Source organism: Choloepus didactylus, chromosome 11 (assembly GCF_015220235.1).
Source record: "Choloepus didactylus isolate mChoDid1 chromosome 11, mChoDid1.pri, whole genome shotgun sequence".
NCBI classification, from domain to species: Eukaryota; Metazoa; Chordata; class Mammalia; order Pilosa; family Megalonychidae; genus Choloepus; species Choloepus didactylus.
In genome coordinates, this window is record NC_051317.1 from 15,937,976 (window position 1) to 15,961,589 (window position 23,614).

The 23,614-nt window shown below is 42.9% G+C and overlaps 2 protein-coding genes and 1 long non-coding RNA gene across 6 annotated transcripts in view; 1 reads left to right on the forward strand and 2 right to left on the reverse strand.

The window, feature by feature from the left end:
* Positions 1 to 6,688: 6,688 nt before the first annotated feature.
* LOC119506465 (heterogeneous nuclear ribonucleoprotein Q-like) lies at positions 6,689 to 8,659 on the reverse strand. Its single transcript, XM_037799515.1, is given in 3 exon segments — positions 6,689 to 6,810; positions 6,813 to 7,530; positions 7,533 to 8,659. Coding segments are annotated over 3 exon segments (1,866 nt in total). The 5' UTR covers positions 8,559 to 8,659.
* Positions 8,660 to 9,944: 1,285 nt separating this feature from the next.
* LOC119506468 lies at positions 9,945 to 17,993 on the reverse strand. Its single transcript, XR_005211003.1, has 2 exons — positions 16,620 to 17,993; positions 9,945 to 15,699 (listed from the first exon to the last, which is right to left on the reverse strand). It is a non-coding gene; the product is annotated as an uncharacterized LOC119506468 (long non-coding RNA).
* Positions 16,556 to 23,614, forward strand: part of ADAM19 (ADAM metallopeptidase domain 19) — an 82,864-nt gene continuing 75,805 nt past the window's right edge. Inside the window, exons 1-2 of one of the 4 annotated variants that reach the window (XM_037799511.1) lie at positions 16,556 to 16,945; positions 20,130 to 20,215. In XM_037799511.1, the coding sequence (XP_037655439.1) occupies positions 16,849 to 16,945; positions 20,130 to 20,215 (183 nt within the window). In that variant the 5' untranslated portion in view covers positions 16,556 to 16,848. Of the gene's footprint in view, positions 16,946 to 20,129; positions 20,216 to 20,620; positions 20,858 to 23,614 lie in introns of those variants that run through there. The other 3 variants (XM_037799509.1, XM_037799508.1, XM_037799512.1) reach the window with 3 other exon arrangements.

Genomic DNA, 23,614 nt, shown 5'->3' on the forward strand with positions numbered 1-23,614 from the left:
ATTTAAACTGCTGGACATGACCCATTAGAGGAATGTGAAATAGATTTCATGGGTCAAAACCAGGATTTTTTTTTTTTAATAGAATAGAATAAAAATTTTCATAGTATATCACAAATAGTCAGCATAGTAATGTTTTATAAAACCTTTTTTTTTTTCCAGTTGTGTGCCCTGGAATGTGATATAAAATGTATTTCTTACTGAGAATCACAGTCAAAAACATTTGAAAAACACTGGTTTAGTGGAGGCTATTATAAAAGTTTCCTCAAATCCATCCTTCTCTCATCCTCTGGAGCATTCACAGAGTCTAGTGCAGCAGACAACAAATACTATTGTTATTATTGCTTGTGATAGTATTTGTCAGACACTGTACTTGGTTGGGGAAGCAAAGGAGGGAAAACACACCCGCCCTTGCTCCACACCCGTCCTTGCCTTCAGTCCTTTAAGGAACCCCCACCCCCGCCCTAAGGATGAAGGCTCAGTGGCTTGCCCTGACACAGCAGCTTCTTCTGGATCTGGCCTCTGCTTCCCTGGGCACCCTTCCCCATCGCTCATACTGCTCCCTCCCTCCTCCTCAGAGGGTCTCCTGACCCCAGCTGCCTGGAAACACCTCTTCACCTTTCAACATTCAGCTGAAGTGCCTTGTCCTCTGTGCCTTTGTCTAACTGGTCCAGGCAAAACTCATTGCTTTCTTGCTCGGTCTCCCACCGTCCTGGGCACACACAGCTTTGTGGTAGCTCTGAGGCAGCCATCTTTGGTTTGTTTGTCTTTGTCTACCTATCACCTTTCTCATTCCACTCTTTCTGGTCATGGCATCCTCTTTCCTTTGGGAAGATCCTACCCTGCACTCTCCCACCAGGTGTTGCCAAGGGCAGGGCTCATAAGGTGGGATCATAATCCTGACTTACACTCTGGCTGCTGTAACTGGTCCATGAATGGCTTATAAGCCAAGCAAGGCCGGGAATCATGCATGGACTTGGGGTGAAGATGGTTAGACCAGGGTTTCTAAATGGTCTTAAACATACAATCTCTAACTTTATAATGCACTTATTTGTTTATAGCCTGTCTCCTTCTCCCACACTATAAATTCCTTCAAGGCAGGAACTGTTCCTTGATTTAAAAATTATATTTATGTATGATTTCTTTTGTGTATATAAAAGTAATGTTTCTTTGTAGGAAATTTCTTTGTAGGAAAGGTGTAGGAATTTGTAGGAAATTTCTCTGTAGAAAATTTTAGAAACACAAAAAAGCTGTGTAATACTTTAATCCTCTCTCTCCCAAAGGTATTATTACAATGCATATGCACACAATACTCTTATTTTACACAATTACGATACAATTGAACATGTGATTTTATAACTCACTTTTTTCACTTAGCGGTATATTGTGAAAACTTTCCCACATTGTCAGATATTTTCCACAATGTGATTTTTAATGGCCATCTACTATTCTATCATATGCATTAAATGGACAATGATTTATTCAGCAAAACTCTACTAGTCTTTTCATCAAATGGTGCAGGGTCAATAGAATATCCATATGGCAAATGTATTGGTTATCATTGCCGTGTAACAATATTATCACAAACTTGTGGCTTAACACAACACAGTTATTATCTCACAATTTCTGTGGAAAAGGAGTTTGGGCATAGTGAGGTCCTCTGCTTCAGGGTCTCACAAAGCTTTGATCAAGGTGTTGACCAGGATGCAGCCTCACCTGAGGTTTGACTGGAGAAAGATCAGCTTCCAAACTTGTGCATTTGTTAACAGAATTCAGTTCCTTGCAGCCTCCCAAACCAATGACCTCAATTTCTTGCCAGCTGTTGGCTGAAGTGCACCCTCATCTCCTTGCCACATGGCCTTCTCCATAGGGCAGCTCACAACACTGCAGTTTGCTTCTTCAAAGCCATCCAAGATGGGTGTTACAAGCTAATATACTGTAATCGAGTACACATAATCACATACATCCTGCAAATCACAGGTCCCATCCATGCTTGGGGCAAGGAGGATACACAAGAGCATAAACTCCAGGGTGAGGATCAAGGGGACCACCCGAGAATTGGTCTCCTCAGTGAAGTTCCCAAACTTTCTTGGTGCATGTCTCTGTAATTTTTTTCATGACACCCCTAGGCCAAAAGAGAAACCTAACTGTTCTGTTTATTAAGTAGTTAGGTCCAAATAAACTTAGTATTTATATCCTATCAATTTAGTAGCTGTTAAAAAAAAAACACACATAAATTGAAAAAATATTTCATTTTATTGTAAAATAACTACAATACTTACTAGGGCCTTGTGTACCTGTTGGGTACTACACAACTTCTCAGCCTTGGAATCAGATTGGACACTGCCACCCTCCTTTCCTGATTTCACATGGCATTTGCTTTTCTATCACAGGAACCTCCAAAAATTCAGCTTTGCAAAAATATAACATTGAAGGGGATGTAGTGCAGTTCAACGTTGAATTTGTGAACTACCTTGAACAGTATTTAACAGTATTCAACAGATGTTGTGCCTCCCTCAAAAATGTAAACTATCCCCTGCAGCCCTGTGAGTTCACAGCAGTGCCCAAGGGTGACTTGGTGTACAGTTTGGGAACCATGGCCATTTGGAAAAATTATCTTGATCCTTACCTCACACCATAAACAAAAATCAGTTTCAGATAGACTGAGATCTAACGGTAAAGCTTTTAGAGAAAAATGTAAAAGATCTTTGTGATCTTAGATTAGGCAAACATTTCTGAAAAAGGACTCAAAGTACTAGCATAAAAGAAAAAAATTGATGAATTTGACAATATTAATATTAAAGACTCCTTTTCATCAAGACAGTGAAAAGGTATCCCATAGAGTAGAAGAAGACATTTGTATACATATACCTGACTGTTCCGGTTTGCTAATGCTGCTGTTTTGCAAACACCAGAAATGGATTGGCTTTTATAAAGGGGGTTTATTTGGTTACACAGTTACAGTCATAAGGCAATAAAGTGTCCAAGGTAAGGCATCAACAACAGGGTACCTTCACTGAAGGATGGCCACTGGCATCTGGAAATCCTTTGTCAGCTCAGAAGGCATGTGGTTGGCGTCTGCTTGCTCCCGGGTTGTGTCTCAAAATGGCATTCTCCAAAATGTTGCTCTTGGGGTGTTTTGTCCTCTCTTAGCTGCAGCTCTCTGCAAAATGTCACTGTCACTTGCTCTAAGTTCCTTCTGTTTGTCAACCCATTTATATGGCTCAGTGATTTAATTCAGACCCATCCTGAATGGGTGGTGTAATACCTCCATGGAAATTATCCAATCAAAGGTCTCACCCCCAGTTGATTGAGTCACATCTCCATGGAGACACTCAATCAAAGGATTCCAACCTAATCAACACTAATAGGTCTGCTCCTGCAAGATTGCATCAAAAAACATGGCATTTTGGGGGACATAATATATCCAAACCAAGGGCTTATAGCTTGGATATTCAAAACATTCCTGGAAACCATTCAGAAAAAGGCAGATTACCCAGTAGAAAAATGGGCACAAGACTTGAACAGACTCTTCAGAAAAGAGCACATCCAATGGCCAATAAACATATGAAGAGGAATTCTTCATTAAGATCATTAATCATCAGGAAAGTACAAATTAAAACCACTATTCCATACTAACACCCACCCACCAGATGGCTAAAAAACAAAAAAGGAAAATATCAAGTGTTATCAAGGATGTGAAGAAAGATAAACTCTCTTACACTGGGAGGGGTGTAAATTAGCACAAACATTTTGTTAAACTGTTTATCAATATCTTCTAAAGTTGAATATGCACAATTCTGTGACAGAGCAATGTCAAATACTGGGTTTATACTCAAAAGAAATGTGAATATGCTAACCAAAAGAAGGTTCATAACGACACTGTTTATAACAGTCCCAATCTATTATACTACCCAAATGCCTATAAACAGAAGAATGGATAAATACATTGAGTTACATTCCAACAATGGAATACTATACAGAATAAATGAGCTATAGCTCATAATCCACAAACATAATATTAAGTAGTAGAACCCAGGCCTTCTGCATCCTCCAAAAAAATCACATACTGTGGGTGGGATTCCTTTTATATACAAAGTACAAAAAGGGTCAAAATTCATCTATACTGTTACAAATCAGGCTAATAGTTACCAGCTTGGTGGGAGGGCAGTTTGTGACCAGAAGGGGACCAAGGGGGTTTCTGAGGTGCTGGCCATGCAGTCTTGACCTGCATGTGTTCAGCTTGTAAAAATAGTCGAGCTATACCCTGATGATTTGTGCACTCTTTGAATATATGTTACATTTCAATACGAAGTTGAAAAAACAAATGATGCTATAATGATCTCCTTGTAGATACACCCTTGCAGAGGTCCTGTTTTTTTTTTTTTTAAACTAAACTCCTAGAAGTGGAATTGCTGGGTCAAGTGGTTTGAACATTTTTATGACTTTCAATACATAATTGCCAATTTGCCAGGGACTGCTTTTATTTACCTTTGTCTCCCTGCACCTAGCACTGTGCCTTTGCTCAATATGTTTGTTGATCTGTATGTATGGATGAGGCTTTATTTCATTTTCTTGAATTATCCAAGTCTTTTCACAAGAGTAACTGGTGATCACTCTGCCTAGAATTCTCTTTCCTTTGCTTCTCATACAACTATCAGCTTAAGACCCTTCCACAGAGAGCCTTCTGCAATCACATGCTAAAGTATTCTGTCATTTTATTCTCTTGCTTAGCACCTCTTGTTTACAAATCCTAATGTGTAATTATTATAATTCATTTGTGTATTTGCTTGCCTGCTTATTGTCTTCTCTCCCACAGGACTCTAGGTATCACAAGGATAGGAATGACAAGTCTCATGCATTACTGCAATCCCAGCTTCTAGCACACTCTCTATGATATAGGAAGCATTTATATTAACAAGACAGACCCCTAAATCAGATTGGCTTAAGCAAAAAAGAAAACTTATTGGCTCCTGTAATTGAGAAGTTCAAGGGATAGGTTGATGTCAGGCATGGCTGGATCCAAAGGTTCAACTAATATTAGGACCCTGCCGCTCTGTATCCTTGCTACTATTTATTTGCCTGCATTCTCAGACAGGCTCTTTCCTGACCTGGTAGCAAAGAGACCACTCACAGGCCCAAACTGACATTGTTCACCCTCTCAGAGGAAGATGAAGCAACTTATTGATACGGCTGTCCAGAGTCTTGAGGAGGATGCTCATTGGTCCAGCTTGGGGGCATGTATCCATCACTGAGCCAAGCACATGGCCAAGGTGATGGAGGTCTACAGCCAGGTTTTGGTTCTGTGACTAACCCTGAAAGGGCGAATGGGTGGGAGAGGAGGCTCTACCCCACCCAAACCACAAGAGCAGATGTAAACAGGTGCAAGGCCACCTGGGACTGACTCATTTGCCTAACTCTCATTCCAACCTACCATTAACCAGCTGCAGGGACTCAGCTCTCTGAGTATTACAGCCAGTCATTAACCTAAGACCAGGCAGCTGAGGCCTGTAAGTAATTGAGCTATTTTCCAGCTAAGTGGGGCCAGCTGAAATTAAGAGCTTCCTTGGACCTTGATTGCCATTTTTAAATAGGCAGTATTTTGGTGGCTTTTCCCTGAATGCCTTTTCCTTTGCAATTTATGTGGAGTGTATGCTTTGTAACAAATACAGGGGTGGAGTTTATATATAAAGTCTTCCTCCTTCCCAATCCTTATCCTAAACTGGGTCTGTTTGTATGGTTTTCTCGATATATTTAAAGATCTCATCCCCACTCTTCCATCTTATCCCCTTCCTTCTTCTCCTTCAACCAGATCACCTCAAAGTTGACTGCTGAATTAAGTGATAAACAGGAATTTTCTCATTGGTATGCAGAGGTGCATCAGATATACAAACTCACTGGCAGCCTCTGTATTCACTGCCTTGCAGACTCATCACTTTAGACTTCAAATCTGGCTCCTTTTTCAGGCTTTGTCCATGACCTTGGGAAAGTCAATTCCCTCTTTCTGGACCTTGGCAGCCCTAGCTAAAAAAAAATTAAATAATCACCTTGTCTGCAGAACAGGATGGTTTCTGAAGTGTTCCCTCTCCCCCCAGCTTTCTGATCCTGGAATTACCTTTACCCCCCTTAGCAATCTGGTGATAAGATCACCTCTAAATGTGCCAAACTTTGGGTGCCTGCAGGACAAGCTATATGATTTGTGGGTTCCAGTCAAAAAATAAAAATGGGGGACACTTGTGCAAAATTACTAAGAATTTCAAGATGGTGACAACAGAGCATTAAACCAAGCATGGGCCCTTATGAGTTTTGGCCCTGTTCTAGTTTGCTAATGCTGCCAGAATGCAAAACACCAGAAATGGATTGGCTTTTTTTTTTTTTTTTTTTTTAAGAGAGAACTTTATTCTTTATTAAGATACCATGCTAGAAGTTATGAAGGATTTCTGTTGGAACACATTTGGAAAATAGAGTAGCTTTAGTTTAATAACTTGCACTGCAGAGAAAATTGTTAAAGAAATTCATATGAAAGTCCAAGTATTAGTTCAATGTCCTGTATTTGATTCCATGATCTTCATGGGAAGGTCTTCTGCAATAGAATATGCTCCTATACAGCCGAGATATTTAAGGTTGCTTGATTTCCTTACCATTACTCCACTGCAAGCTTCTGGTGTAATCCCACATAGCGAGTCAGTCTTCATTGTAACAGGTCAGGACTGGCCTCGACCCCTTTTCCCTGCCCGCGGCCTCTTTATTGTTGGGCACCTCCTCTCGCACCATGAACGCCTCTTGCTGATCCAGGACCTCCTCTCTGTGAAAACCAGCTCTACCACGGGGAGGAGCAGCCCCACGACTTCTGGATGGAGCAGCACCCCTTGCTCCTCTACCACCCCTTTCTCTAACTCCAACTTGAAAATCTTCATAACCATAGTATGGATCTTCATATCCACCACGATAGTTATGGTAATCATAGCCATAATAATCGTAATAATCTTCATATCCATAATAATCTGGAGGATATCCATAACCACCTGTACCTCCACGCCCTTGACCTCTTGTTGGAGGGGGCATATGAGGTGGACCATAATGGTAGTAATCATCATACATTTGATTCTTTGCTGCTTGTCTCTGAGCTTTTCTTTCTTTCCTTTTCTGATCTGGTGGCTTTGCAAAAACAATTTCAACATTTTCTCCTTCCAAGTCTTTACCATTCATTTCTTCCATAGCCTTGACAGCACCATCTCGCTCATCAAAATGAATGAAAGCATAATCTTTTTGTTTCTTCACTCCTTCCAGTTTCCCAAACTGACTAAATGCTTTTTCTAAAATCTCTTCTGTTCCAGTATTGGCAAGGTTGCGTACAAACAGCACTTTCACCTTTGCCATAACCTCAGGATCAGGATCTTCTATAGGGTCAGCCCATTCAACAGTTCCAACATATCCCCAGACTTTGACTTTACCACTCATTAACCTACATCTTGCCTGTGCAGCTGTTTTGTGATCTTCATATTCAAGGAAACAAAAGCCTCTGTTTTTTTTTTCTTGTCATCCAGTTGGTGATATAAAATGACATCTGTAAGACCCTCTGTTACTTTGCTAAATTCTTCAAGAATCTGTTCCTTGGTTTTACTCTTAGGAATAGAGCCCACAAAAAGCCTATTATTGGCAACCGAGATGCAGACACCAATATGTTTTCCAGAATGAATTTCATGATTATTATACAATTTAACAGCCTCCTGAGCTGCTTCTTTTGTACAAAAAGTGACAAACGCATAACCTCTATTAAGACCAGTGAGTGGATCCATCATTAGACGAAGATCCCATATAGGTCCAGCTTTTTCAAACAAAGGAACAAGTTCATCCTCAAATAGATCTCTTGGGATCTTCCCTACAAATATCTCAGTGCCAACAGAAGGCTGCTGACCCGAATAAATGGAATCTGGAGGTGGTCCCCCATACTTCCTCTGTCCAGTGGTCACATCGAGTGTGTAGTCTGTTCTTTCCAAGAGTGCCTTAATTTTTGCCTCATCTGGTCCTTTGCTAGAATCCGCTACTTTGGTCCCCTGTTTTTCTCTCTGCCTATAGGTCTTCATGACTCCACATAAAAAGGCACTTTTGTTCTGAACATGAGAGAGATCACTGTCTTTAAACTGTTGAAGAACTGCCAATGCACCGTCTTCATTGAATTCTTTTAAAGCTTCGATAGCTCTTTCATCTAAATCACTATGTGCAACTAACCCTGCAATGTAAATTTCATCTAGTTTTTCAGCAACTTTCTGTGGTAAACCAGCATCAAGCAATGTCTGAAAATTTTCTGAACGGATAACTGCAGAAGTAGTATCCATGGGCTCTTCAGTACCATTTCCATTAACATGTTCTGTAGCCATGTTTCCAGAGATCTCCCCGTTGGCCTGCGGCGGAGGAATCCTGTCCGCGGGAATCGGGTTGTGGGAAACGTGTGCTCCTTGCTCCCTGGGTCCCGCGGGAGCGGAGCTGTTGTAAAATGGCCGCCGAAGCTCACGCCGCTGGCAGCAAACCCGATCTAGTTCCACTCGCCGCCCCCCCATTGGCTTTTATAAAAGGTGGTTTATTTGGTTACACAGTTACAGTCTTAAGGTCATAAAGCGTCCAAGGCAAAGCACCAACAATCGGGTACCTTCACTGGAGGATGGCCAATGGCGTCCGGAAAACCTCCACCAGCTGGGAACGCATGTGGCTGGCGTCTGCTCCAAGTTCTGGTTTCAAAATGGCTTTCTCCCAGGATGTTCCTCTCTAGGCTTCAGCTCCTCAAAAATGTCACTCTTAGTTGCTCTTGGGGCACATGTCCTCTCTTAGCTTCTCTGGAGCAAAAGTCTGCTTTCAAAGGCCATCTCCAAAATGACTCTGTAAGCTGAAGCTCCTCTCTCAGTTCCAGTGCCTTCTTCAAAGCGTCGCTTTTGGCTGTAGCTCCTCTTCAAAATGTCACTCTCAGCTGCACCGAGTTCCTTATGTTTGTCAGCTCATTTAGATGGCTCCAGTAATTTAATTCAGACCCACCCTGAATGGGTGGGCCAACACTCCATGGAAATTATCCAATCCAAGTCATCACCCACAGTTGGGTGGGGCACATCTCCATGGAAACACTCAAAGAATTACAATCTAATTAACACTGATAGTTCTGCCCACACAAGATTACATCAAAGATAATGGCATTTGGGGGGACATAATACATTTAAAGAGGCACAGGCCCCAAGTCTCACACTCATGAAACTGGCTCCGGGTGCCTCAACTGATCAGATCAGATACAGGAACAGTTACGAGCCAGTTATCCTTGTGCCCCTCTTAAAAATTCTGCAGTTTCCACCAGCTTTTGCAAGGGTAGCAAAATCAAATGCCTACAATATCAGTGAGTGGTGTGGGCTGGGTATGATGTTGACTGTGGCAAACTGGAGAACAAATGTTCCAGCTAAAAGGAGCAGTTAATACTCAGCTGCAGCCAATTGTCACCATGGCAGAATTCTGGTTTAATTCTTCCAATTTTTCAACAGAAACCAGAATCAGGAATTTCTCTCTATAAATCTCCTGCTTTTTCAGTACTGGCAACTGTTGAGAAAAATTATCCAAAACTTGGAAATGAGGCAAAAGGATGACTGCAGTCCCTTTCAACAGCATCTGAGAGCAGTGGTTCTCAAAGTTGGCTCCCTCACCTGTGGCATCAGCCTTGCCTGAGAACAAATCTCCAGTGGGTCTTAGACCCACTGAATCAGAAATCCTGGAGCATTCTTGCTCAAACAAGCCCTCCAGGTGAGTCTGATATGAGCTCCAGTTTGAGAACCACTGTCCTTGAGCACATCTCAATTGCTCAGAGCATTCTTTGACCCTAGAGAATATAGACTTGTTTGACCTTTTGTTTACTACTTATTATTAATTAGGGTCCTGACATTTTACAACTCTGTAATGTTAAATATTGACTCGTAGAAAACCAATAAAATGCCAGTGAGTCTTTTTTTTTTTTTTTCTTTCCCAATAGAGCTGGAAATGATTACTATCTGGTAGAGAAGATAACCCCAAGGAATGTGGTTTCATTGCCCTGTTCTGGATTTAACTTAGCAAATTTATTTTAGGATTCCTTCTCTCTGATTTTCTGGTTTCCCCTAACCTCTTTTGAACCAGCTTTGTCATCTTGCTGGTTCTCACATTAATTAAATAAGACTTTGAACAAATGCTTACTATACATTTGCATGATAATTTATATTTTGGACATTTTAAAAATTATTTTTTGACACAAGTAATCCAAATGATTTTGAAACTCGAGGTTAGCCAATTTTGTCTCATGACCTGTGGCCCGTGTAAGCTCACCTGCCTTCTTCATTTTACAGAAAAAGTTCTTGCCCATTCACTCCTATTCTTCTTAGCTTTATCTGCCACTATCTCCCTCTAATCACTATTTGCTTTTCCCCAAATACTGTGAACATTTCTCATCTCTGTGCCTTTTGTCCTGTGAACTTCCTTCCTTCAAGGCTCAGAGAAAAACCCCCTCCCTCATGAAGACTTTTGCAATCCATTTATACCACCTCTCTCGTTTTTCTGGTTTTCCTTAACCCCTGGCTTCCTGTACTGAGTTTAATAATGTCCCACCAAAATCATGTCCACTTGGAACCTCAGAAGGTGACCTTATTTGGAAATAGGGTCTTTGTACATGTAATTAGTTAAGATGAGATCATACTGGCTGTGGGGCCCATCTTAGTGGGTGGGCCCCAAATCCAATATGACTGGTGTCCTTATAAGAAGAGGAAAAAACACAACGAGATAGAGACAGCATGACCATGTGTAGATGGAAGCAGCGATTGGAGTCACGCAGCTACAAGCCAGGGAATCCTGAGGATTGCCAAACCACCGGAGGCTTAGGAAGTTTTCTCCCAAGAACCTGGATTTTGAACTTTTACCTTCCAGAATTGTGAAAGAAATACATTTCTTTTATTATAAGCCACACAGTTTGTGGTAATTTATTATGGCAGCTGTAGGAAACTCACACACTTCCATTCCAGAAAAACACTTGTTTCCTCTTGCTGCACATAAAATCAAGTTTTACTGGCTATCTCCTAACAGTGCTTTTCAAACTTTTACTTGGAAACAAATACCTGGGAATCTTGTTAAAAGGCAGCTTCTGATTCAGGAGATCTCGGGTGGGGCTTGAGATTCTGCAATTCTAAAACACATACCCATGTGATTCCAGCGCTGCTACTCTGTGGACCACACCCCGGCTAGGGACACTCTTCTTAGAAGGCAGAGGCTGTCACCTAGATGCCTCTTTGTTTCCAGGCATGGTCACAGTGCTTTGCATTTAGCTAACTAAAGAATTCACCTTCCCAGAAGTCCCTTAAGGTCTTCTAAGAGCGTAAAATGTTATTGCCAAGATCTGCCCTGACCCCATTCCCCATGGAATAAAACACCCACACTAGGGTTTTACCTTTACTACACCTTTTTCTTCTTTCCCTTGGTATTTGTATTCTGGTTGTTTGAGCTTGAGGAAGTCGCTTCACTTCCTAGAATACCAATTCCCTCCTCCGTGAGATGGGATCACTAAAACCCAGCTCACAGGGCTTTTTGAAAAGATCAAATAAGATAATTCATGTGAATTGTCTCAGCAAACTGCCCAGTTCTGGAAAAGGTTGGCATCATCTCTGAATCCCAATGAGGTGGCCTGCAGGCTTTATCATGACAGGAAAAAATGCCTGGGGAGGATGGCTGGTAGCTGTGGAAGGGAAGCAGCTGCCGGAAGCTGGCCTCTATGATGCATTCTACATCATTATCTCTGTTAAAAATATTTCTTTTGGGGTCAGATGGAAGCAAAGAGGTATAGACACCTTTTCCTGGCTGATCTGCCAGCTGCAGGAGCACAACCCGGATGTAAGTGCTTCTGAGGACAGCCTGAATTCAGTCCATTTTCTGGAGTGACAATGAAAGGATGAAGGAAAAAGCGATTTGGCTGGCATGGGAGTTAGGAGCAAGGATGCCCCGCAAACCTTGGGCACAGTGGAGCCCACAGCCACCGCAGGCCAGTCACTTCACTTCTCCCAGCCTCAGTTTGCTCATCCGTGTTTTTATCGGGGTAGCTTAGTGGCCTTGAAGATACCTGCAGTTTGGTTTGAATCAGGATTTGTCTCCAACCTGGAAGCTTCTGGATGAATATGTGCAAGTTACTCTTCTATGGCCACCTCCAGCCTCAGCTACCTCAGCTGTAAAGTAGGATATCAACAGAAGCCACCACAGAGGGTTGTCCTCAGGATGAAATGAGATAAAGCACTGGGCACACTGCAAGCCTTGTTCAATCAGTTGTAACTGTTATTATTAGGTTAATATGACATTGCCAATGTGTGATCCTTTCTGACCTACAAAATCGGAAATTCCATATGGTTTGACCTAATATTGTCTCTGCATGGGATTGCAATGGGGCATTTTATGAAATAATATAGGCATGGTGCTTGGCATCAGTTGAGGCACTCAATACATGATAACGATTATTATTATTATCCACAACCCTGAGCTCTGTAGCATTCTGACTTGCCACAATCCTTGGGGTTCATTAACTTGCATCTTTCTCCTTTTGTCTGTTCTTCAGGTTTCCGCTGACTGTCAGCCTCTGGCTCTTCTCCGTGGCTTTCTCTGACTGGCCATGTCCAAATTTTTTCCACTTATAACAGACTCCAATAATACAGATTAAGATTTACCCACACTCATTCAACTGGGCCACACCGTAACTAGAAATAACATCTTCAAAAGCTCCTGTTTACACATGAGATCACACCCACAAGAATGCAGATTAAGATTAAGAACATGTCTTGTTGAGGTCCATAATTCCATCTACCACAAGGAATGACTGGAACTCTCATACATTGCTGCTAGGAATGCAAAATTGGTTCAGACACTTTGGAAAATACTTTTTGCAATGTCTTATCAAGTTAAACATATTCTTAAATTAACCACAAGATCTAGCAATTCTACTCCTATTTACCCTAGAGAAATGAAAATTTATGCTCCCACAAAAACTTGTACATAAACATTTCTAGTGACTATTCACAATCATCAAAAACCGGAAATACCCAGATATCCTTCAATTGATGAATGGGTAAACGAACTGTGGGACAGCTACCCAATGTGGTTCATCCATACTTCTCAGCGGAAGAACAGACAAAAGGAGAGAGAGATGTCCATGTGACAGGAGGCAGAGATGCAAGAAAGGAGCTCCTGATACTTGTGACAATCTTGGATCAATCTTAAATGCATTATGCTAAGTAAAAGAAGCCAGACTCAGAAGGCTACATCTACATCCTGTATGATTCCATTCATGTGACATCCTGGGAAAGGCAAAACTACAAGGACAGAAAACAGATCTGTAGTTGCCTGGGGTTGAGGGTAAGAGGAGGGGTTGACCACAAAGGGGCAGAAGGAACATTTTAGGGGTGATCTTGCTTATGGTAGTGGTTATCTGACTGTATGTATTTGCTAAAACTCATAAACTGTGTACTAAAAAATGGAGAATTTTAATATATGTAAATTATACCTGAATTACCCAAACTTGAAAAAAAAAAATAGCTAGTTGCTGGGAAAATGATTTACAAAGCAAAATTATCACACAGCTAACATTACTTCCATAGTAGGGGACATGAAAGACAGTACTTCTATGAGCAGCTTAGAAGTTTGTGCCCTGCTGAGCCAGAGTGAGATAATTATTATTAATTATTTAATTTACAGTTTAGTTAACTAAACATTTATTGTGTCTTCAAAATGCTGGGGAAAGAAGAACAAGGGCCAGCTCCTATTCTCAAGGGGCTCACAATGTAGCAAAAGGGAGAAAGGGAAGAAAAAGATAACAATAACAATATAATGTGATTGTTATTTTGGAAAATAAAGAATCAGTATATAATTAGACACTTCACATATTATATCACTAAAAGCACAAACTAAGTATCATGAATACTGCCCCATCTCTGTACTTATTAGCTGTAGGAGTTGGGTAATAATAGTTAACACTTATTGACTGCTTACTATGTGGGAAGTGCTATTCTAACTACTTTATATGCATTAACCCATTTGCAGTAATCCTATGAGCTAGGAACTATCATGATTTTCACCCTTTTATAGATGAGGCAACAAGGTTGATTTGCCCAAGTTTCCACAGCTGATAAAGGATAGAAAAGGGATTTAAACTCTGGTAGGATGGCCACCTCCATACCATACAGCGTCCTGTAGCTAGGGAGAAACAGTAACCTGTGTCACCTGGATGGATTCTGAGTTTTGGATCTGGTTGCTCTAACTCTGGCTCAGGTTTTCCAATATCGGACAAGACAGTCAACCATCTATAAGGAGGCCAAATATGCAAAACTCTCTGGGAATAACAACAGGATAAAACATTCTTCCTTTTGTATTCCTTTCCTGTGTTTACCGTTTACTGGCCTCCCGTTATTGTAGAAAATGGAAGAGGCAAAGATAATAATAATAATAAAAAAAAAATTCATACAAATTTCATCATCTAGAGGTATTTACTGCTAACATTTTGGCACATTTCCTTCCAGTCTTTTAAAAATGTCTTTTATTTACATAGCTGACATCATACTGCAAAATGTAATTTTGGTTCCTGCTTTTTACATTTAACATCAGACATAAACTCTTTGTAAACATCACTTTAAATGACTGCACAATAATCCATCATATGGATAGTGTATAATTTATTAATGGTTCCTTCACAGTTGGATATTTAGGTTGTTTCCAATTTTTCACTATTATAAATAACTCTGCAATGAACATCCTAGTCCATAAATCTTTATGTGCACTGCAGATTATTTTCTTTGGTTAGTTTCCCAGCAATGTAATTACTAGGCTAAATGTCATAGGTATTTGAAAGATTTTGTTGAGGTGGTATTTTTTATAAATAACAAACGCATTCTTTACAAATAAACGGAAAGGCTTCCAGGGGGTCAGAAGTTGTACACGTTTGTTCTGTGTATAAGTGTGGATGCAGGGGAAGAGAGACAGAACTGGAGACTTTCTGACTCTTTTGTCAGTGCATTACCCACTGGACATTAACTCCTGTGAACTACCTCCCAATTTTCAGGGCTGCGTGCTCATTAAATACTGATGACAGCGTGTCAGCAAATGGAAGCCAATTTCAAGTATGGAGTTTGTATGCCTTTTGCAAGTAGATCTGTCCTTCGAATCAATTAGGCTTGGCCCCTCAGCATTTTTCACTTGGTAGGGTACTTTCACAGCCATTCTCTCAACAGCTCCTCACAGCTCCGGGGTCACATTGTTTAAGGGCAGCCATTCTTAGCCCCAGGTCATTTATCAGAAACTGAGGCCCAGAGAGGAGAAGTGATTTACCCAAAGCCACAGAGCTAGTTGGAGAGACAGCTGGACTAGAATTCTAGTCTTTCATGGCTCTTAGGCTACAACCCCTAAATGCACCAATGGCCAAGAACCACATCTTTTATTTCCTTCAATAATAGTCACTGACTTTGTCAGACATATTCATCATCTTCAGGAGTGTCTTGTCCTCCCAACACACAGCATCCTGTTTAGAAACTGGGCAAACCTAGGTTTGACATAAAAGTTCAATGACAGGAATAGATGATAGGAGGTCTGGAGGCTTGGGTTCTAGAACCAGTCTTTGCCAAAACTTGCTAAAGAGTCTTAGGTAAGTCACTTCTCTCTGATTATCAGCTTCTCCATCTGTAAAATAAAGTGTGATGGGCCAGGTTATGGAGTTATGTGGGTTTGAATGCAGGCTCTGACTCTAGCTGTGTGACCTTGGACAAGTTACTTAGCTTCTCTCAGCTTTGGATTTCTCATCTTTAAAATGGGAATAATAGTACTTAACCCATGGGATTATTGGGCTAACTGGAAGAGTGATGTATGCAGATTCCCTGGCAAAAATCAAAGGTCAATAAAAGGCAGCTCTTTCCCATGATTAATTAAATAAGCTTGTATCTGTACAGTGGTGAGGGCAGGGTCTGGCACTTAGCAAATCAGTCTTAGCTTTCATTTTCTTATTATAGCCGGACAGTAAACCCTCCATTAAGTGATAGTCATCGTTTCCTGATCTCCTCTCTCGCTGTTTGCCTCCAAAAGCTCTCAACTCCAATCACCCCAAATTCTGGTCTCCCGTCCTCCTTCCCCTTACAGCCCATAAGCTTTTACAACCCAGTGCACTAGTCTCAGCCTTTTCCTCCGCCTGGTGCTCCATTTCTTCTCCGGAGCTCAGATGTCTTCTCCCCGGGGATTCCAGCCTTCACCACCCCCTCCTCCCCGTCAGAAGGAATGGCTCCTAGATTTGTGTCCTGCTAAGAAAACAACTCCATATAGCACTTAGTTCACTGTGCCTCATGGTTCGTTTAACTCTTTCCGAGCCTGCCTCCAAGAGTGGCGGCCTCTGGGGGACGGCGCTGGGTGAGTCGTCTCTGAGTGTCACCCAAGGCTACTAGCACAGTGCAAGACAAAGTAAAGCGGCTGGAATTGGACTGCGGTACAGAGAGAGGTCCAGCTTAACTCTTAGAAGCCCGAGCCTCCGCCCTTCCCCCGCCGCCGCGCCCAACGTGAAGGCCTTCCTCTCCCCGGTCCCGCGTCCTTCCCTCCCCCTCGCTCTCCCTCACCTGAGCTTGCGCGGCTTCCCAGGGGTCTCGCCGGCTCCTCCCCAGGCTGGTCCCCTCCTCCACCCCTGGCGAAGCCCCGCGGGGCTGGGGGCGTGGCGTCGTGGTGGAGGGCTGGGAGAAAACGGGGAGGCGCAGGGTGAGCGGTGGTGGGTTCCAGACGGCGCGGTGCTGCAGGGTGGGCATGGCTGCGGGCGTGTGAGCGCTGAGCGCGCGAGGGGTCGCCGCTACCATGCCCGGGGGCGCGGGCGCCGCCCGGCTCTGCCTGCTGACGCTTGCGCTGCCTATGCTCCGGCCGCGGGCAGCGTGGGAGCCGGGATGGACAAGAAGTAAGTGGCGGGGCGCTGGGAGGATGGAGGCGGGTGGGCTGGGTGGCCCGAGACCCGGGAGCACCCAGGCCGCGGCCCTGCGCTCCGGGCCTGCGTCCCCGCCTCCCCCCAGCCCCGGAGCCCCGGCTTTGTTTCCAAGTTGTGCGCTCTGAGGGGTGATGGAGGTCCGGGAGACCCGGAGCAGGCGGGGGACAGCCGGCCCTTTCCGTGGGTTCCCCCCTCCCCGCTTCTCTCTTTCCCTGTTTTTCTGCTTTTGCCTGCTCTTTGCGCTGCTCTCCCGGTCTCTCTTCCTCCGTTTTCTCACGCTCCCTCATCTTCACTCCGCCTTCCTGTTCTGTCCTTACTTCTTTCTTCTTTCTCTCTCTCACCCTTTCGCCCGCCTGCTGCACTCGCCAGCCCCGAGCATCCCGAGCACCCGGCCGGGACAGCCCGGGTGACGACCTTCCGGGGCAGTGCACGCTGCCAGTAGTACCCTGGTGGGGTGGGAAATGCCCCAGGCCTAAAGTGCCCCACCGAGGCAGAGGACGCAGTGGCTGGGGCGGCTCTCTGGGTATCCCCGGCGGTAGATCATAGACTCCTGCGGTAGTGGGGCCGCCTTGAAGAACAAGTCCGCGCACCCACTTACACGTGGGTAAACCGAGGCCAAGAGAAGGAAAAGGACTCGCCCACGGCCGTGCCACGGATCGGAGTCCACGCGGGCACTGGAAATCCGGGCCCTTTCTGCCCCAATAGGCGGCCACGGTATCTGGGCCTCAGTTTCCCCTTCTTTGAAGCGAAGGGGTCAGACTAGATTCTTCCAATTTGGATGCGGGTAATGTCCATGTTTTCCCCAACTAGTTTCGCGGAATATCCCCTCCTCCGCCCCGTCCCTCCGGGCCTCCAGGCTGATTTCAGGGAAGGAACAGTCCCGAGGGGAGGCGGTGCCCAGGCTGTGTCCTCACGACCCCAGAATGCTCAGCCCTGGCTCCGCCGCACAGACGGGCTGGGTAGACTCCAGACGACTGCCTGTGGGACCAACTGTCAGCGTTTTCAAATTAAAGCGAGCGCCGGCCGGGTTGGGGCGGAGCTGAATATTCTGCGGCCGCAGCCGGCGGGCCGTGTCTGTTCGGGCGTCCGAACACAGCGGGGTGGCGGTGCCGGGACAGTGTGAAGCTTCCAGGGGCAAAGCCCTGCCGTTCCCTGGAGCCCCAGCCCGCCAGACAAAACCGCCTTTGGAGCCCGTGTAGCGAAAGGGAAACCGAGGCACGGGGCGCTGACAACTTTTCGGTGGAAGCTCCCTTTTTCTTGGGGACTGGGGGCTCCTTGAAGGGTAGGGGGGCGTTATTTATTCACCTGTGATTCTCCAGGAGGCCAGAGTCACTGCTTAGTGCAGGAGAACCGCTTGAAGAAAGAGGAGAGCAAGTTACTGCTCCAAACACAGGCACCTTCTCTGAGTTCTAAACCCTCAGAGAGGAGGAGTCGCTGTAGAAAATCTGGAAAGTGTTGACAAGTGTAAAAGAAATAAAATGATCTGTAATCTCCAAATCCTCAGTTGCTATTAATATTGTTTTTTATTTTCTTCCCCAGTCTTTGTGTGTGTTCCTATAAATGTATTTTGATGACATCTGAACCATATGTACTGTTTTGTGTCTTGCATTTTTCACTTCACATTATGAGGATTGCCTACATCATTTATTATACAAAAACATGATTCTATTGGCTCTATAAATTCCTTCAAGAGATTATGGATGCTTAATTTTCAAAAAGTTAAAAACACCACTCTCATACAAGACTAGAAGGAACACAGGGTAAAGATTTATTAGATTTAATTCATTAGTGAAGCAATGAGAAGAATGATAAAGCTGATTCAAAGAAGCATTCAAGGAAAAGGAGTTATACAGGCATTGGAGAAAGAATCTTGAAACCTCATGGCTAGGACAGGTACAAAAGTGGTGATGCTCCATGGGGCAAAAATGAATAAATAAACCCTAAATTCTTGGATTATCATTCTACCATACTGAAATTGTTTGCATTTGGTCCACATTCTATGTGTTTGATGTGGTTGGTTCAAAAAGAATAGATTCTGTATGTACTCATCTCCATCCTCAGGAGTCCTATGGATTTAGCATAGTCTTATGGAGACTAATTTGGTCTTGGGAAATTACCATCTCATTTAAGATGGTCTGTAACCAGTGTTTGAGGTCTACACTGCCTCAAACAAGTCTCTGCTGGAGTTTCAATTCCCTTTCCTGTAAATTAGGAGTCCTGGTGCCTACCTCCCAGAGTTGGCGTGCAGATGAAGAGGAACTGGGTGGTGGAATGATTTGGAAACTATGAAGTGATACCCAAATGCAAACTCCAGCAGAGACTTGTTTGAGGCAGTATAGCTCTCAAACACTGGTTCTAGTCTTAGCCCCCATCATCTCCCACTAGGTTTTCTGCATATCTCCAGCAGACCTTCCTGCTTCCAGTACCCTACCCTCCTAGTCATTTTCCACTCAGCAGGCATAGTCATCTTTAAACCTGACATGGATCATATCACTCCATGTTTAAAACCTCCAGTGCCTTCCAAGTCTATTTATAATAAAATTCAGGCTCGTTTCCATGACCCACAAAGCCCTGTGCTATCAGATCCAAGCTGTTTGGATGTCTTGCTGCTTGCTGACCACATGTCTTACCAACTCCCCTCCTCATTTTACTAGATTCTCTCTACCTTTACTCTCTGCCTATTCCGTAAACTGGCCAAGCCCACTTGCTCAGGCAGAGGCCATTGCACTCATTAGTCCCTCTACCCAGAGCATTTTTCTCCCGGATCTTTGCATGGCTTCCTTCCAGTTAAATGTCATCTTCGCAGATCATCCTGTCTAAAATTGGCACCTTTTGCTCAGTGTCTTTCTTTTCCAAGCACTTAGCACCATCTGAGAATATTCATTTATTTTTCATCTTTCCCTCTAGAAGGTAAACTTTGCAGGTGCAGAGGCCTTGTCTAGCCCTTGTACCACTGTATTGTCAACACCCAAAAAAGTGTCTGGCATATAGTAAGCACCAGGAGCCACTTGGGGTCTTTCCTGGAATCCAGCAGGTCTTTTAATGGCCAATATGGAGCTCTTCCCAGTTGGCAGTGGTTGTCACAGAAAGTGCATATGTGACTTAGCTAGGATGTGAAGGTCTGGGATTCCAATGATTAAGCATCTTGTATTGGCAGGAGGAAGTGGGGACAGCAGCCCCCAGCTACAGCATGAACTGATAATACCTCAGTGGAAGACTGCAGAAAGCCTCATGAGAGAAAAGGTAAGACTCAAAACCTCTTATTCTCAGCTGTTTTGGGGGCAGGAGTTGACACATCCATTGTATAAGACTTGGGCCACCCACTCACCTTTCCTGGAAGCTCAGTCATCACCAGTAGCTTTGTTTCTCTAACCTTTCTGAATATTAGTTTTAGAATTCCGGATGAGACTTTCCTTTGTAAAGTCACAAACTTCTAGGGTACTTCCAAATGCTTTTATCTGAGGAAATGAAAATTCACATTAGTGCTCACATAAGCTAAATGCAAATGCGATGGTGTCACAAAATCACCCACTATTAATTGGAATTGATTAAATACTGTTACTTTTGCTCTGCACAAACCATGCTTTATTTTTTCGATGGGATATTGCACTTAAAATAATCCAAACTATTTTTTTTTTTTAATAAAAGGCAGTTAGCGACCTCGTACAAGGAAATATATGTGAAAATCCAACAGGCTTCTTGGACTAGGACGAAAGCAGAATGCACAGGCTTAATCAAGGGGATTGGGAACAAGACAGAAAACAGTATCCTGTTCTTGCAAAGAGGAACTGAGCACCTAGGATATTCTTTGTGGTTCTGTTTTTTAAAGCTCAAGTGAGAAGCTTCAAAGAGCTGGAAAGGAACTGTAAGATGTGATTGCTTTGTGTGAGTGACCAGCTTTTTTACCTTCCTCATTCTGAACTTCAGTTTCCTCATTTATAAAATAGGGCTTAGAGGGAATAAGGAGAAAGAGAGGTGGGATGGAGGGGTTTCTGAGATCTCTTTGGGTTCAACAGGCCTGTGATTCACTTAGGAGCAAGATGGCAAAAGGAGAGGGGACGGTGCTGTCAGGACAGAGTTCAAACACAGTAGCCCTTGAGTCTAGACAGTTACACGAAGAGAAATGCCAGAATCCTTGAAGTTATGGTGAGAGTAACGGGCATCCCCTGAAATGCTCCAATTTGGATTTGCTAAGGGAATTTAGAGTAAAATTTTAAGGCAAATAAAAGAAAGTAACGTTTTGTGCAAAAGACAATAGATAGATACATGAACTCATTTCACTAAAAAGTCAGAGAGGCTGAAAATAGCTTCAGGAAACGTCTAGATGAATTAATGGATGGTCATCCTACAGCAGGTTATTTTTAAAATTAAAGGCCTGAATATTCAGTCCTATCCATTATTGCCCAAGGAATGGATCTGCTCCTTTAATAGTGGCCGCTCTGTTCTCTCCAGATGTGGGATGCTGGGCATCCTCCGGAAGGGCCTAAGAAACAAAGTGGAGCGCCAGATCCTGTCTTTGTTCCCAACCATTGTCTGCCGAGAATGTGGGTCATTGTATTCAGTAGGAATAGTTAGCACAGTGCCTGGCACCATAAATATTTGTTGAATGCGCAAATGAATGAATGTTAGAGAGAGAGAGACTAGAAACTGGGTCTTGCCTAGGGCTCTTATTTTCATGTCATTCATTCATTCTTCAAACATTATTAATTGAATACTCTATGCAAAATGTTGTACTAAATGTTAGGGGGATGCAAATACGCAGGACAGTTTTCCAATCTTCTATGGAACTGAGGTTCAATTTAATCTAGGCTTAAAGAGAAGAAATTTTAATCCTTCTCTAGGAGAAGTCTAAATAGTGGGTCAGCTTCCTACGCTTCCTGGGAGAGGAATGTTGCCCCTTCATCGCATGGAGTGGAGTTGCAAGTTCTGCAGAGCCAAACAAAGAAGCTGCAAAGATTCTTAAAATGCTGTTTCATTGTTTTGCTTGAAATGTCCCTTGGAAACAGGAAACATATTTTAAATTAGTGTCTCAGCACCTTGCAGACCAAGGAGAAATATTTTTGGATTAACTACTTAATAAATATTAGTATTCATATTGCAGTTTGTGTCCTTTGGAAGGAGATGACAGTGCTCTGATTTGTTTCAATGCTTCTTTTTTGTGTGACTTGTCACAGGGCCACCTACCTCTTGGGTAAGGGAGTGGCTGTAGCTCTGTTGCTGTGTGCTGTTTCTCAGGTGCCCACTTGGAGCTATGTCCCTGCTGCTTTGTGTGGTAGGGTAGAGCTTTTGCTCCTAACTCCCCAGAGGAAAGTGGCAGGCAACCTGCAGCCAGAAAAGGTGTTGGCAGAACTGAATCAGGGCACCAGGAGCAAGGAAGTTAATCCCTTGGTGCAAGTTATTGGGTAAACATCCCCTCCAGCTTTGAAATGTCCCTTTTTAAATTTGGTAACAGGATTCATTAAGCAATGGGCAGGGTTATTGTTGCCCAGTCTTGGTCGGAACGTTCAGATCTCAGCAGTGCTCTGGGTGATCTGAAAGTTTCAGGGATGCCCAGAACCATAACACAAAGTGGGGACTGCAGCAAATAAGAAGAATGTGTTCGGAAGAGGCAGGTCCCAACCAGAAGTGGCAAGGCAGGTGGCCCAGGTTAACTTCAAATGGGGCAGGATTGAAAGCAACTTTGAGAGTTTAAAAGTTTCTTGGTCTCAAGCCAGAAAGCTCACCTGTTTTAATCCATCCTGTTTTAAATATGTTCGTAGGGGTGGCGGCAGCCTATTTTCTTCCTTTAAAAAAAAAAGTTCAGCAGCTCTAAGTTGAAGTTCTGGAAGCATAGAACTTATTATGATACACTCGATGTTTGAATTTGTTTGAAAGTTTCTGCAATAAAAAAGTAAAAATAGATAAAAAGTGTAATTTCTTAAAATATTAAATTTATTATAAGAATACGGGAAGATATACAAAAGAAAGTAAAATTAACTCATGATCCCATTGACTAGAAATAACTATGGTAACATTTTGGTTTGTTTTCTAAACTCCTTCCCTTTACCAGGGTATATTTAAATAAAATGTACAGTGTTATATTTGGTGACTTTGTGCTTAATATTAACTGTATATGCTTTCTCAGTGATTTTAAAATTATTTAAAGTCATTTTTAATGACTGTCTAGTGTTCATTCATATGGATGATCCATCATCTGCTTAACCATTCTCCTATTTTTGAACATTTAAATGGTTTCCAACTTTTCATTATTATGAGTTATGAACATCCTTGTGGACCAATCTTTGCCTGTACTTCCACTTGTTTCCTTCAGACAGTTTTGTATTATTGGGTCAAAGGGTATGAATATTTAAAAACCCTTAATCCATACCATGAAATTATTTTCCAGAGGGTTTGTATCAATTTAAATTCTCACTGGTAGGGTGTGAGAGTGCCTATTTAATGACATGCTCTGCTTCATTGTGATTTATGGTTTTAAAAAATAGTTGTCCCTTTTATTTTATTTAGAGTTATCTTTTTTTTTTTTTTTTTTTTTTTAATGTGTTGTTTTGTGTGTGGGGTGGTGGCAGTGGTTACCAGTGATGTTGAACCTGTTTTTCACACTTGTTGGCCACTTGTATGATATCTTAAATGATCTATTCTGGG